This window comes from Mycteria americana, chromosome 1, assembly GCF_035582795.1.
Source record: "Mycteria americana isolate JAX WOST 10 ecotype Jacksonville Zoo and Gardens chromosome 1, USCA_MyAme_1.0, whole genome shotgun sequence".
Lineage (NCBI taxonomy): Eukaryota > Metazoa > Chordata > Aves > Ciconiiformes > Ciconiidae > Mycteria > Mycteria americana.
Window position 1 is genome coordinate 10921389 of NC_134365.1, and position 15440 is coordinate 10936828.

Genomic DNA, 15440 nt, shown 5'->3' on the forward strand with positions numbered 1-15440 from the left:
CACCATCTGTGATTGCTATTTCAGTTTGGGAGGGGAACATAACAGTGGTATTGGATTGAATTTACAATATAAATTAATAGCCAACTAGACCTACTGTAGATGATTAATTTCTCTTTGATTGTAAGTACACACTGAGCAAGAGAAAATTAGTTTCTTTGATTTGTTGGCACAACATGGGTTTGGGAAATGGCCACAGGAAGCAGAAAACAAAATTAAATTGCATTTATTGAAATCTGAAACATGGAAAAGTTGATGGAATTTAGATGAAGAGGATGAAGAGAGCTTAAATGGCACTTGAAAAGGTAGTGAATGTTTCTTTAAAGATCCATGACAAATGATGTGTTGATTAATGTGATTTGCTAAGGTTAGGTAACAGGGGAGCCACAAAAGAGGGTTTTCAACACTTTTTAAAAACTTTTACAATTTGTTGATGAGATATTAGAATAAACAGAGAAAACAGTGATTTTTAAACTCCTGATTAAAATTAATCTTGTTGACTTCTTATCTGAGTGAAGTAGCATTTATTTCAGAAGAAATTCCATTTTTAATTAATAACAGTTAATGGTTGCTAAAGTGCTGTGCTTGCCTGCAGAGGCAGAAGAGTCAAGTTAGTTAATATTCTTTTTACTTCCCTTATTAAACTGTGCTAAAGTGTTTTCATATTTTGCTATTAACACAGCTGCACTCTGTAATGGCTGAGGTGATTATTTTTAGTGTATGTATGTGTATAGACCAATCCCTCTTCCTTTACTAAGGCAAAATTCATAAGAAGCTATTGGGGAGATAGGATACAATTTCAAAATCATTCAGGTCCCACTTCTTAATGTATCTACATTTTGTGGGAGCCTAAATTTACTTCAAAACTAAAAAGAACCTCTCAAAAAGCCTAGTAATTTAGAGTGCAATTTAGATTGCATCTAACCAGTTGTGTTGCCTGCTTTCCTAGTTGATGAAGAGAGATAGGCACCTCCAAAAAATGACTCATGAGCCTAAGGTAGATACTTCTCCTAGATCAGGGTGAATCACCCTTCTGCCATTAACTGTGGGGAAGTCTGGACATCTGGACTGAACTAGGTTCCTATATTTTTATACTGCTTAACTTTTTTGAAGTTTTAAACTGTAGCTTTGGAACTGGAACAAATTTCATTTAAGAAAGTCCTCAATGAACTGAAGAAAGCTCACACCACTTTTGTAAAGCACAAGAATCTTCCATGAAAATATATATGTAACAGCAGAGGTGAGGCAAAAATGACAAAGTGGACTAAGAATTACCTGATGTAACAAGTGTGTTGGCACCAAAAAGTCCTGCTTTGGTGTCTGGATTTCAGTACAAACTATAGGTGCTCAGCATGCGCTCGGTGTCTGGCTTAGAGACTTCTATTTGATTGTATGGATTATACATATATTTATATATTAATGTGTATACATGTATATTTATAGTTATACATATTTGTTTCCATTAAATGTTATATAAAAGGAAGGTGTGTATATCTATATATATTCCCCTCCCACACACACATGCATTGTATATTTTTATAAGCATACGGAGATAAAAAAAAAACTTTTAAATTACAGTCAATTCAATTTCAAGAATATAAAGTAGATTTTTCAATCCTAGGCTAAACGAAGTTCTAGTGAGTGTCACCCTTATTTTGCATTAGATTGCTTATTTTCCTGACCTTTAGCAGACTGCCAGCATTTTTTCATGCCGTTTTCTGCTGCTTATTTACAGATACCACAAGCCTTCTCTCCATTAGAGAAAGTATGTGGTTAAGATATAAAGCCATACCAAGAAAAAAATTTAAACAGCTCGTGATTAATTTGCGATCAAGACTCCAGAATAGTGATTCAGTCTTGTTTCTTCTGTTGCAGACAAAAGGTTCTTCAAGCATAACTCCATCAGGCACTCAAAAGAAGGTGAAGAGGACTCTGCCCAACCCACCTCCAGAGGAAGCAACAGCAGGAACTCAGTCGCCATATACTTCTGTGGGATCAGTTTCACGCAGAAGGATTTGTAGGACCAACACTATGGCCAGAGCCAAAATTCTTCAGGATATAGACAGGGAATTGGATCTGGTCGAACGTGAATCAGCCAAGCTTAGGAAGAAGCAAGCAGAGCTAGATGAGGAGGAAAAAGAAATAGATGCCAAGCTGAGATACTTGGAAATGGGCATTAATAGGAGGAAAGAAGCCTTACTAAAAGAAAGAGAAAAGAGAGAGCGTGCTTATCTCCAAGGAGTAGCAGAAGAACGTGATTATATGTCAGACAGTGAAGTTAATAATACCAGGTCAACCAGAATAGAAACTCAGCACGGCTTGGAAAGACCACGTACTGCACCACAGACAGAATTTAACCAGTTTATGCCACCACAAACCCAGCCAGAAACACAGTTTGCCCCTGCTACAAGCCCATATGCTCAATATCAGTATTCATCTCCTGCCCTGCCAACTCAAGCACCAACTCAGTTCACACAGCAATCACATTACCAACAACAGCAGCCTTTGTATCACCAGCAGGTTTCACCCTATCAGACCCAGACAGCTTTCCAAACAGGAGCTACTATGTCCTTTACTCCACAGGCTCAACCTCCACCATCTCAACAGCCATCATATCAACTCCCATCACAGATGATGGTGATACAGCCAAAGCCAAGACAAACCACATTATATTTGGAGCCTAAGATAACAACAAACTATGATGTAATTCGCAATCAGCCTCTCATGATAGCACCAGTTTCAACTGACAATAATTATGCAGTTTCCCAGCTGGGCAGTAAATATTCTACCTTGGACTTAAGGATAGGACTAGATGAGAGAAACAGCATAGCAAGCAGCCCTATATCAAGTATATCTGCAGATTCATTCTATGCAGATATAGACCACCACCATACACCCCGAAATTATGTGCTGATTGATGATATAGGAGAACTTACTAAAGGAACAGGAGCACTTGGTTCCAGTTTTAGCCTCCATGAGAAAGATCTGACCAAAACAGATCGACTGCTTCGCACAACTGAGGCCAGGAGAGCACAAGAAGTGTCAGACTTCCTAGCACCACTGCAGACTTCTTCTAGGTTACATTCCTATGTTAAAGCTGATGAAGACCCAATGGAGGACCCATATGAGCTCAAACTTCTGAAACACCAGATAAAACAAGAGTTCCGTAGAGGTGCAGAAAGTCTTGATCACCTGGCTGGCCTGTCACAGTATTACCACGCAGAGGGCAGCTACAGGCATTTTCCAAAATCTGAGAAATATAGCATAGGTAGGCTTACTCTTGAGAAACAGGCTGCTAAGCAGCTCCCAGCAGCCCTCCTTTACCAGAAGCAGTCAAAACACAAGAAAGCTTTGATAGACCCAAAACTAACAAAGTTTTCACCCATCCAAGAAAGCAGAGACCTTGAGCCTGACTATTCAAGCTATATGACTTCTAGCACTTCAACACTTGGGGGAATTACTACTAGGGCAAGGCTTCTTCAGGATGATATCACTTTTGGTCTTAGAAAAAACATCACTGACCAACAGAAATACATGGGGCCACCACTGACTTCATCCATTGGAGCAGGCCTCGGGACTGCACTAGGTCCAACAATGAGATCCACATTACAAGATGAAGCAGACAAATCTTATAGCAGTGGTAGTAGATCTAGGCCCTCATCTAGACCCTCCTCAGTTTATGGGCTTGATTTGTCATTAAAAAGGGATTCTTCCAGTTCTTCTTTAAGACTGAAAGCCCAAGAAGCTGAACCCTTAGATGTTTCCTTTAGCCATGCAGCACCTTCTGGAAGAACTAAACCCACCAGTCTACCTATTAGCCAAAGCAGGGGAAGGATCCCAATAGTAGCACAGAACTCAGAGGAGGAGAGCCCACTAAGTCCTGTTGGCCAGCCAATGGGAATGGCAAGAGCAGCAGCTGGACCCTTGCCACCAATATCCGCAGATACCAGGGACCAGTTTGGATCGAGCCATTCATTACCTGAGGTCCAGCAACATATGAGGGAGGAGTCACGGACTCGAGGCTATGATCGAGATATAGCCTTCATCATGGATGACTTCCAGCATGCCATGTCAGACAGTGAAGGTAAATTAGGCCTCAGACTGGTATCTTACTATCACAACACAAATCCTCATTTCTATGCATGTGTCTAATTTTTGTTATACTTCAAAGACTTGTTCTTTTTTCTGTTCCTTGGTGCATCTTCTGTATATCTCCATTTTGGGGGTTTGATTTCTTTTGTTTTATTTGGTATTTTTTATTTTACCCTAACAACAGTTTCTGGATGGCGTTAAGCTGTTCTAGCATGCTCACTGTATTGTTGTTGATTTGCTGTCCTTTTGGTTTGCTTGTGCATTTTCCTTTTCACTTGTTGATGTCTACTTTTCTAATGATATTGTGTAGAATATTCCATGTACAATACAGACCCTACCATCAGTCTTTATGTGGAGCCTTCTCCAGTGACTGTGAATCATTTAACTTATTTGCAATAGTTTTTGTTGGGATTTGGAAATAATCTCCCAAATCTCTAAAAAAACTCTAGTAGTTTTATTTGCATGAAATTTCATGATAGAATTCAAGAACTGATAATTCCATCTCCCGATGCACCACTTTAGATCTGCGTTTATATAGACATAGTATATCCATTAAGTACGTATTGTGTTTAGAACCATAGAGAGCTTAACGTAATAGCAAAGTAACGTTCTACATATGGTTTGTTGAAAGCATCCTGTCATGTGGACTTATGTGCATTCAGAATTGTGATGATGTAAGATAATTTGTCATTTGAATGGTGCAAGACAATCTCATCCTTCAATAAACTTGCGTAAAGTATTTTACTTCTATTGATGGATTATGCAGCATAGCTGGTTTTATATGCACCCCATACAATATGTCTGCCAAATAAGCACAAGAGTTTATCTCACTTAGGTTCATGAAAGGAACCTTTCTGATGTATTATAAATGGTGCAATTAAAAATGTTTCTTCTTCTCAAGTACAGCAGAATGTTAAAGCTGATGTTGAGTACTAAATAATTGCAAATTATGTATCAGTTTTGTTTGAGTCAGTTCAGACTTAATATATTCTAAATTGTTTAAAAATCATAAAGACAGTTTGAAAGAAAATGAAATTAATATGTTCAAAATTGTATGCGCTCCCTTAACTTTTTCTTATGTGTATTTACTGCACAATAAAAGAGACTTTGCATGCGCTATATTGTCTGTAAATGGCAATGATTGTCTCAAAAGACACATTTGCATGATTATGAAGTAGTATGGTTTATTTTTCAGGTTTATATTAACCTCAGTGTTCATTATTGCATTATTGCTTTTTTACATATGCTGAATCTTTCATAAGCATTAGAAAATTGAATCTATTTGCTTTCCTGATAGTAAAATATATTGAAGGGTTTTGTTCTGTAAATTTCTTTTCATATTTCTTAGATATGTACAACCCCCTCATGAAGTCTGTGTTTCAAGAGAGGTTCAGGATCATCAGCTTTTTTGATTTTTATCAGAAGTTTAAGTGTTTTCACTGTTCTTAAATTCTTAGTACACAGAGTCCTACAATTAAATCTGAAGGCAGTTGAGAGGAACTCCCCAAGTTGCAACTCATATAATTCTTAAATAAGTAGATGTTATTTTGTCTCAACTCAACTTGTTAACTTTTAAGGGTCATTCTAGGGTCACATTGTGAAAGACACAGGACTTCTGCTCCTGAAAACTAAGGAGAACCAAACTGGACCAAAAAAAGCCTATTTGGTGCTATTCTACCTCATATAAACAGGGAATTATATTTCTGCATTACAGTGCATTATGTTTCTGTTATATATTTGTACAAGGCATACATGTTACATTTTAGGCTGAACATGTTTTTGTTTTAAATTTGTCTCTGTTTAGTTACACTCTTTCAGAAGTATTCTAACTCAATTCACATTGTGCTTATTAGATTGATATGTCCCTGAATACCAGGGCTTCCCCTTTCAGCAATATTTTTCTAATTTCTATCAAGCTTTTGTTTCTTCACAAATAGCTTATTTTTGCACCATTTTATGTAAAGTCTTGGGAAATCAGAACACTTTATGACATTATTTTCCAGTATGCTGTCTAATAGCAAGTAACTTGAATTGAAAATAATTCATATACTTTGGATGTAAGATAAAAAATGTTCCAAAGAAGCAATTACAGTTCTTCAGGAAGTTATGGCTTTCTTTTCTCTGGAGCGCACTTTTCTCTGTAGTGCCCTGACAGCGGACAGCTATTCTGCTGTGTTGCATCCAGCCTTTTAACACAGTTTGCTTTGCTTTTTCTTTTTTTTTTTTTTAAACAACTGCTGCATGGTGTTGATGAGATTTCATTAAAAGAAATCAGTCTTAAGCACTATCTTAGGAAAACTCTTATTGTACTAAAACTTGAATTTTCATCTTTAGAGACTTTTAAAAATGAATGTAAGTCAAGGTATTAAATTTAAATGGTTTTTCTTCAGTTCAAATTGAGACATGTGCTTGACTTTTTGTTCATTTTTTATAAGTGACATTCCATAGCAAATACCAGAAGAGAATATAAATAGGACTTTGAGGCCAAACCTTCTGGTTTTCACCAAGTACACCTACGTACTGTAGCAAATCTTAAAACCATGCTTCAGCACGTAAGTAGTACCTACACTAGGATTCTACACTTCAGACAGGTTAAAAAAATGGCTTTAGTGTCAAAAGAGTACAACATCCACAGGCTCCCATTGAAAATAAATAGTGTTTTGAGCTTTTGAAATACCTGGTATTTTCTCAGGGTTCTGAGTACCATGAAAGCTCTGATCCAGCAAATAGCTCTTTATTAACCCCATAGCTGCTACAGTTTCCACAAACTATTAAGTATGTTGAAGATACTACTTTTCAAGGTTGCTGAAGCTAGTGCTCAATTTTATGAATGTAAATAGTCCCTGCTGGTCAGCAGAGTATATATAAAATATACCTTTTCTCACCTACAGGATTTTTTTTTCTTTTATATGCTAATTTGTTAATTCTACCATAGCATTTAGAAGTTTAAAATTCAGGTATGAAGACATCGAGAAAATTTAAGCTGCACATTTAGTTTTGATCACACACACCCCCCAGTTGAGAATATGAGACAATATCTCCTTTACTGATTCTCTGTTGAGGACGTGAAGTTAGTGAAGGTTCAGAGTTGAACTCTACCAACAGCAGGAGGGTCTGTTACAGGTCTATAACTTTATCAACTCTATTGATCACTACAACACAGCTGACCCTTTATAATTTTTCATCTGTGGGATTTACAGTGATCACAATTAGTTCTCTAATAGAGTTTCTTGGACTCCACAGCCTTGAGTCCAACCTCACCTTTTTAAAGTGTGTGTGATGATTAACAGAATGGGACCTTATTGACTCCAGCAGGAGTTTTTTTACAGGTGGAACCATCTGGCTGCATATTGTTAGACATAGAAAAAAGGATGTGTCCTCTAAGACTGTCAGTGATTCATCTTGGCTGTTCTCAGATTTCCAGATGAAAGAAATCCCAACTAATCAAGCCAAAACCAATTGTGTGTGTATATGTACATATGAATGTGGCGTGTGTGTGTCTATATACACATACATACATACCTTTTTTAATTTCATATAAAATATGCATATTCATCACAGTTTGATAAAAAAGTAGGCTGGTCTGAACTGCAGGATGGGATTCTACATATGTGCTAGCTTTTCTAAACAAGAAATCCAGCAAAAGTTGCTTCAGCTGAGACAGGAGGAGAAAAAAAATATAATTCTTTCTTCTGCTCAGCTAATGACACAGATTGTGATAGTCAGCATTAGTATCTGGGATCAGAAAAATGCATTAGGTTCTTCATGTAAGCTTCAGTAAGAAGTTCTGTCAGGATGAGTTATGAACCAGCCTGGTACATGCAGGCACTACGCAACTGACATAAATGTGTAAAGAATAAAGGATTTGCGTATTAGATCATAATGGTTTATTGAGAGCAATTAATCAATAACTAATCACTAGCCAGACAAGAATCAACCTTTAATAATGTTTCTGTTGAATTCATATATGCTGATCTAAATAATATTTTCAAACAATTTCATATTAGATTAAATTTATGTGCAGTTAGGAAGGAAGAGACTGCATAATATCTGAACCAAGATTAAGAATTATCCAAAGGCCTAATATAATATAGGATGGTTGTTTTTACCACATACAAAATATTATTTTGCAAAAATCATGCATATATATTACTCCGGTTTTTGCAGAAATTTAATAAAATAGTCATGAAAAAACACAACTTTTTTTTTTTTCCCATTGTCATGGTTTAACCCCAGCCGGCAGCTAAGCCCCACACAGCCGCTTGCTCACTCCCCCTCAGTGGGATGGGGGAGAGAATCAGAAGAGTAAAAGTGAGAAAACTCATGGGCTGAGATAAAGACAGTTTAATAGGGAAAGTAAAAGCCGTGCACACAAGCAAAGCAAAGCAAGGAATTCATTCACTCCTTCCCATCAGCAGGCAGGTGTTCAGCCATCTCCAGGAAAGCAGGGCTCCATCACGCCTAACGGTGACTTGGGAAGATAAAATTCCATCGCTCTGAATATCCCCCCTTTCCTTCTTTTTCCCCCAGCTTTCTATGCAGAGCATGACGCCATATGGTATGGAATAGCCCTTTGGTCACTGGGGTCAGCTGTCCCAGCCGTGTCCCCTCCCAACTCCTTGTGCACCCCCAGCCTCCTCGCTGGTGGGGTGGGGTGAGAAGCAGAAAAGGCCTTGACTCTGTGTAAGCACTGCTCAGCAATAATGAAAACATCCCCGTGTTATCAACCCTGTTTTCAGCACAAATCCAAACCAGAGCCCCATACTAGCTACTGTGAAGAAAATTACCCCAGCCAAAACCAGCACACCCATTAAACTTTTTTCCAATTATTTGTTAAACCAACTAGTTAAACCAACTCTATTTAACAACTAAATAGAGAAGATTATGCACACTACCATGTTGCATTTTAAATTCTCTCCTGTGTCATGGAACAATTGCATTCACTCGTGTTACTATAGCAACAACTGACCTTATTTGAGGTTTGCAGTTTCTAGTGGTTTTGCTGAAACAAATATTGTCTTTCTTTGAATTCTAAATTTATCATGCTTATTAAAGCATAAAATTCAAACTTTCATTACATCCTAATTAGCTGCACATTGTTTTGGTTTACACTGATGGGCAATGTAGATGAAAATCTGTATGTTTTATAGTGGAAATATTAAACATATAGGAGCTGATTCTGATCCCAATGGAGTGAAACCTATGTCAGTTGACCCAATAGTCAGTAGACATAAATATGTGTATTTGCAAAACTGATTTCCGTGAAACAGTGTTATTCGATCCCCAAAGGGTATCTAACACAATAGATTTTATACAGGTTTAAAACTGTTGCAAATATAAGAACATTACTGTTACAGAATTATTGCAGAAAGAACGTTCTGGCTAACTTTCCATGCACAAAGAAGGTTCATACTGCAAAATCGGGGAATGGAATTCAAAATGAATTGCAAGAAATACTTGCAATATTTCTGCTTAGAATTAAAAGGAGTATAGATTGCTTCATATCTTCTTTGACTTGGGATGATACTGATTTCATAAAGGAGTCTCAATTTTCTTATAAGTAGTTCTAGATTATTTCCAAAATATTTTGAACAATATTCAGTTCAGAAGTTTGGAAATTAGTGGAGGTTGGGTTTTGAGGGTTGTTTTTTTGTTTTGTTCTTTTTTTTTTTTCCTCGCCTACTGCAAAGTAACTAATTTGACTAATTTTTTTCATCAAACATTTTAAAAATGTGTGAAATCTGCAGTGTATTTCTGAGCTGCCAGAAGGAAGGAAATGGCTATAGCACTAGTCAGTGGGTTTCTTCTGGTATTTAATATCCATAGTTTTGACATAAACAGAATCTTCTCACTTTGCTATATCACATACAGCTAAATTATGCCTGAGTTCAATGTCTCAAGTCTCGCCTGTAACTTTGCTTTAGCTGCATGGCCAATTAGTAACCACTATGCATGTTTGCTATGCACAATGCACATTATTGCCCTTTGCCCAGCACTGGATCAGAACATTTGACCTGTCCTTGGTTTTCAAAGCCTATCATCTCCGTCGTGAAGAAACAGATTGGTTTGACAAGCCCAGGGAGTCTCGTTTGGAGAATGGACATGGCCTCGACAGAAGGCTGCCAGAGAAGTTGTCCCACTCTCGACCACCAAGTCAACACCAAGATCAAGTAAGCTGTCAAGTAAGCTGTGCCTTTAGTTTTATAAATATTTGACAATTTAATCATACTGTCCAATAGTATAGGGACTACAGGATTAATCAAATTCCAGCTACATTCAGCTGAAGTGCTGTTGAACCTGTATTTGTCATCCATACTTGATGAAATTAGAATAACATTCATCTGCAATTCAGTATTAATTTTGCAGGTTGTCTCTTGATTTTTGAAACATATATGAAAGGAGTTAATCTGCTAACCAGAACTATCTATACATTAGGTATTCCTATTAAAAAAACAAAACAAGACAAACAAAACAGTCCCATTTTACCTTATCAGCTTTATTCCATCCAAATTCAAGCCCCTTCTTTTAGTATTTTAAGGAAAAGAGTTGCTTTGTCCTGTTGACACTTGTTCCCACTTTTAGTTGGTCAGTATAATCCCAACAGTCTGTGATCAACTACTGAATAAATCAGCAATCTAATAATTAGAATGTTCCATTTATTATAGTGAGAAAGAAAAATACCATATTCTGCTTTTCAAGCTTGCCGACTTTGACATCTAGTTCACCTTAGTATACCATCACATTTCCTCTTTGTATTAATCAAGTTTATGTATTTCAAATCTTTAAGGTCTTCGCTTGATTGTTTCACTTATCATTTTTACTGATTGATTGAGATTATACTCTGTTTTCCATGAGATGTAATGGATGCAAGAGAAGGTATTGCATGGCCCCTTTGTGCTACTTAATAGCTTATATGGCTCATGGTAGTTCCTCAGATAACATACAAGCAGGAATATCCTACTGTCCTGCAGCCTTCGAAACTTCTTTGCTGGTGAGCATTTGCATTTGACAACAGAATGTAGGTCTTATGAAGTAAGGATGTAGTTTTTATGAAGTAAGCATTCACTTATCTTATAACACAAGCTATCATTTATTTTTCTTTTTCCCTCTTTTCCTATCTCTAGTTTAGCATATATTGAGATTTATACAGCCTAGGTTGTACTGAGCCTACCCATTTCTTGTTGAGAAAGAGGGTTTTACACGATACGAGTCTTACAGGAATCTATTCAAATAACTCACTCTATGAACCAACTTCATTGCAGGATAAAGGATGTTTTAGAGTCTTCACAACTCTTAATATCGCTGGAAAGAGATAAAGAACCCCACCTATCTGAGCACTGTCATCCTTGTGAGAAACATGCATTATTCTGAGCAGACATAATTGTATTTGACCACTACAGCATCATGATGTAAAATTAAAAATTTACTTAGAAAATCAGTTTTTTCCAGGAAGACAATTACAGTTATCCTGACCCCTGTGATATGGAGGTGGTCAGTAAGATGTATTTAATTTTTAGCACTCTAGAGCTTTTGGCCTGGGAAACAGTTGCAGGGCAAGTTACTAGTCACAAAGGTCCGATCTTTGTTTTTTCTCTCTTATAAATAGCACTACACTAGCACCGGTCAAAAGACTTTTATCAAAATTTTTTGGGCCTGAGAGTTCTTGTTTTCTCAGATTATTTCCAGAAGGAAAGTACGTTTATTTTCTCCCTGAAGCTGTTGTGATATCCCCAAGTGTATACGGAAATAGAGATACCGCATTTAAAATCTTGCCAAAGGCGTTTTTTAAGGTTTTGTAAAATATGGGATGGAAATTGGAGAGTGAACATGTTCTAAATAATTCTGTGTGGTGCAGTGTAAAGCCTCTGCAGGAGAAAATTGATGTGGATGGAGAAGCTTTACAACAGTTCCCTCTTCACCTGTTTCCATCCAGGTTAGCTACTGTCATTCACCCACTGGTACAAAATAGTATCAATGTGTCTGCAGAAGAGAGAAATGCCAGTTCTCACCAACTCTGCATCATCTACCTTGCCAAAATGTTACTCAGAGCTTCTGTATGTTAAATATCTTCTGTGAATGTTTCTTTGAGATAACTATAAAAAAAATTATTTTCAGACACAGCCAGAAATTAAATTACTTTAAGACAAGATAAAAAGGGTCAGAACCATTTAAAAAAGTTTTATTACCTCCACATTGAATTCTGAAAGTAAACCACTTAGCAATAGAAGCAAGTAGATCAATATTAACATCTCTATTTTTTGTCATTTATTTTATATTTTAAAGCTATCAAGAAAAATAAACAATTTTCAGGCCAATGAGTGTGCTGAGGCAAAGTAAACACTCCCTAAAGGCTTTTTCAGTCCTGTCTCTTCTGTAACAAAAAAGTTACTGAATTCATTGTCCCAAGCTCTCTGTCTCCTGTACCCACAACTCAGTTCTGCACAGAGCTGTAGTGTCCAAGCATAATGTACTCTGGAGTCAAAAATGGCAAATTCTTCTTCATCCTGACCATCTGAACAGGTCCACCTTCACCCAGAGCTTGCTTTGTTGCAGAGGCTTTCCTGAAATCAGTTAGGATGACAGCTTCCTAGTTAGCATAGTAATTAAGCCATTGCAACTCCTTTAATATCCTGCATTGAAGGCAAACCAGCCACAAAAGGAAATATTTAGTAGCACCAATCTGCTTGTAACGTATCAAAGTTTCCAAGTACATTTATCCACTGTAAATTTTCCATGTGTATTTTCTTCTTTGTAAAAAATGTGAATATTTTACTGCCCACTATGATATTTGTATTCCAGAAGATTTTGTTTCACCTTTGTGAAACATCAATTTCCTTACTAGATGAAATCAGAACTGCGTGATTATGTCCCACAGAGCTTGTACAATTAAAGGTAACAAATAAAGCACAACCCTATGCTTTTGCAGCAAGAATGCAGCAGAGTGACAACCCTGAACTTCCAGGTTTCCATGGATTTCTTATAACCTAGCAGATTAAGCTCACATACTGTATTATTAATATTAAAATATATTTGTTTCTATAGCAACTTCTGTGGTGCTACATAGTATTCTTAAATCATATTAAATTGCAGTGCAGTTTAGTATTTTAATACCTGCTTCCCAATATAGTGATTCTGAACTGCTTACCTGAGGAGGGTAAACATGGCTTAAACCTAATCAGTACCTAATGTATTGCAGATTTCTCACTGATCCCTGTTGACCTCAACAGTTTGCTTAGTCGCTGCCAGTTGACCTGCAACTTCTTTAAATCTCCAGACATCAAGGCTCTTTTTATGATTATTTTCTGTGAAAATTATTTGTATATCCTGAAACAAACTGGCTATTTCAAACAGGTTGGCAAGAAACAGTAGGAGGAGGTGCCACGGGAGTAAGAGATCATGACAAGGAGGTGGACAGTGAGAGTATATTAACAAGAGATAAGTAGTGTCTCAGTGAAGGATTTAAAATACAGAACTTCCAGTGATCATAGGTGGGTCTTTTTAAGCCCTAAATGAATAATAAAATCTAAAACTCATCATAGTATCAGTGTGTCATCATCAGTTCACTTCGGCAACAGTTTTCTAAGCACAAAAAGAAGGTAAGGGCTCTAGACATGCAACCTTCTGAAAGTTAATCCCCTATTTCTAAAGGCCTTCAAAAAGTACATGCTTGTCGTGGTTCACGAATGTATGCCATTCCCCTGAAATACCATTTAAGTCATGTCTTTTTAGCGGCACGTGAATATTTTAAAATGATTAAAAAATGGGTCATACAGTGAGAGGGGTTAAAATGAGAAAATACTGTTTGTGGCAGGGATCCAGAAGGCTACCTGCAAACTTTTGTTCCACATTTAAGTCCATACTGCTCAGTTTTGCTTGTTTTCCAACTACCAAGGAGATTTCATTTTAATTTGTAGTAAACTGCTTTCTCTGTTTGAGGCATGGGGACGGGGACATTTTGTGATTCAAATTCTCTGGAAATATGATGAGAAATAGGGCATTTCCAAACTTAGTGTAATTGTTAAAATATCTCATCTAATGAGTGAATTGTTACCCACCCCCTCACTGTAATTCAAGACGGAATTTAGCAGTTTCTCGTTTTTTAGTCACCCAGCAATGTTATTCTCACTGCGTGCCAGAATGACTGCTAAATCAAAAGTCAGAGTTCTGTACTGACCTAATTACAGAAGCAAAGGCCACTCATTTTCCAGTTTATTAATGAGCAGGACCATTGTATTTGTTAAGTTTTTCTTCAATATTTCTTTTGCAAAATATGTCCATCATCAAGGACCTATCAGTAGAGACAACTTTCCACCTTTAGGATTTCTAGAGAACTTCACATTCTTGCTCTGCACGGAGGAGATGTAGTGGTTCAAAGGGGCAGGATTACCTTAGCTGTGGATATTCCTGGTGCTGGCTTTCACAGGGCTCGTGCGCTCATGCAAGTACCTGTGGTATTCGGAAATAGGATAGACAATCTCTAACCCATCACCTTGAGCGCCCACCATCCTGTTCCTGGACACCTAGCTCAGATAAAATTTCCCTTGCAGACTGTATTTCCTAAAGGACTACAGCCAGGCGTAGCTGCTGTGATTCACCTTATCAGGCCGTCTAAGGTTTTGGTGGAAGGGGAGGTGCAGCACCATTTAAAAACAGAAATTACTGTGGCTGTGTTGATCTGATCCAAAGCCCAGTTAATACGTTATAGCTGTTGCTATGGACTTTGGCTGGAATACTAAAATACACTTGATGCATTTTAGTTCTTAAACTTAAATAAACCATTAAAGAAATTTACTCTTCTTAATTTTCCTCTTTACCTTATAGAATTCCCTTATATGAGGCTTCCATAGAGTTTCTTTATCAGACAAAAAGTGTAAGAAAAATGAAATGTATATTTAAACTGATTTTCTGTAACAGTGTTAGAAAACCTCAGAACATTTATTTGCCATTCATTCCATTTTTCGGAGGGGCTTTGAGCTGACTAATACCATGAAACACGTGACCAAGCTTAAATTCCTAGAAGAAATGCTTTATAGTCCAGTTCTCATTTAACTCACTGGGATGCAGCCCCCCAGGGCCTGCTGAGTAATGTGCAGAAAAATGTGACCCGAGTCCATGTCAGCTCAGAGAGCACAACAGGAGGGAAGATACACTGGAGAGTCAAAACACGTCTGTGATCAGAAGAAGATAGCATTACCAGTGCCGAACTGCAAGAATTATTACTCGAGTATACTGATGCTCCCAGAAAGGTGAGGACTGGATCTTCATGGCAAGGACAGATGGCAGGAATCTGGTTTTTGTAGCGAATAAGCAGGATCAAGTCACCTTTTGCCCTGTGACCTAAATCTGGGCTT

The 15440-nt window shown here is 37.3% G+C and overlaps 1 protein-coding gene across 1 annotated transcript in view; it reads left to right on the forward strand.

Moving 5' to 3' along the window:
* The window catches only part of PCLO (piccolo presynaptic cytomatrix protein), a 389706-nt gene that overhangs the window by 228689 nt on the left and 145577 nt on the right, over positions 1 to 15440 (forward strand). Inside the window, exons 8-9 of the mRNA XM_075491522.1 lie at positions 1873 to 4081; positions 10123 to 10271. Coding sequence (XP_075347637.1) covers positions 1873 to 4081; positions 10123 to 10271 — 2358 coding nt within the window. The remainder of the gene's footprint in view (positions 1 to 1872; positions 4082 to 10122; positions 10272 to 15440) is intronic.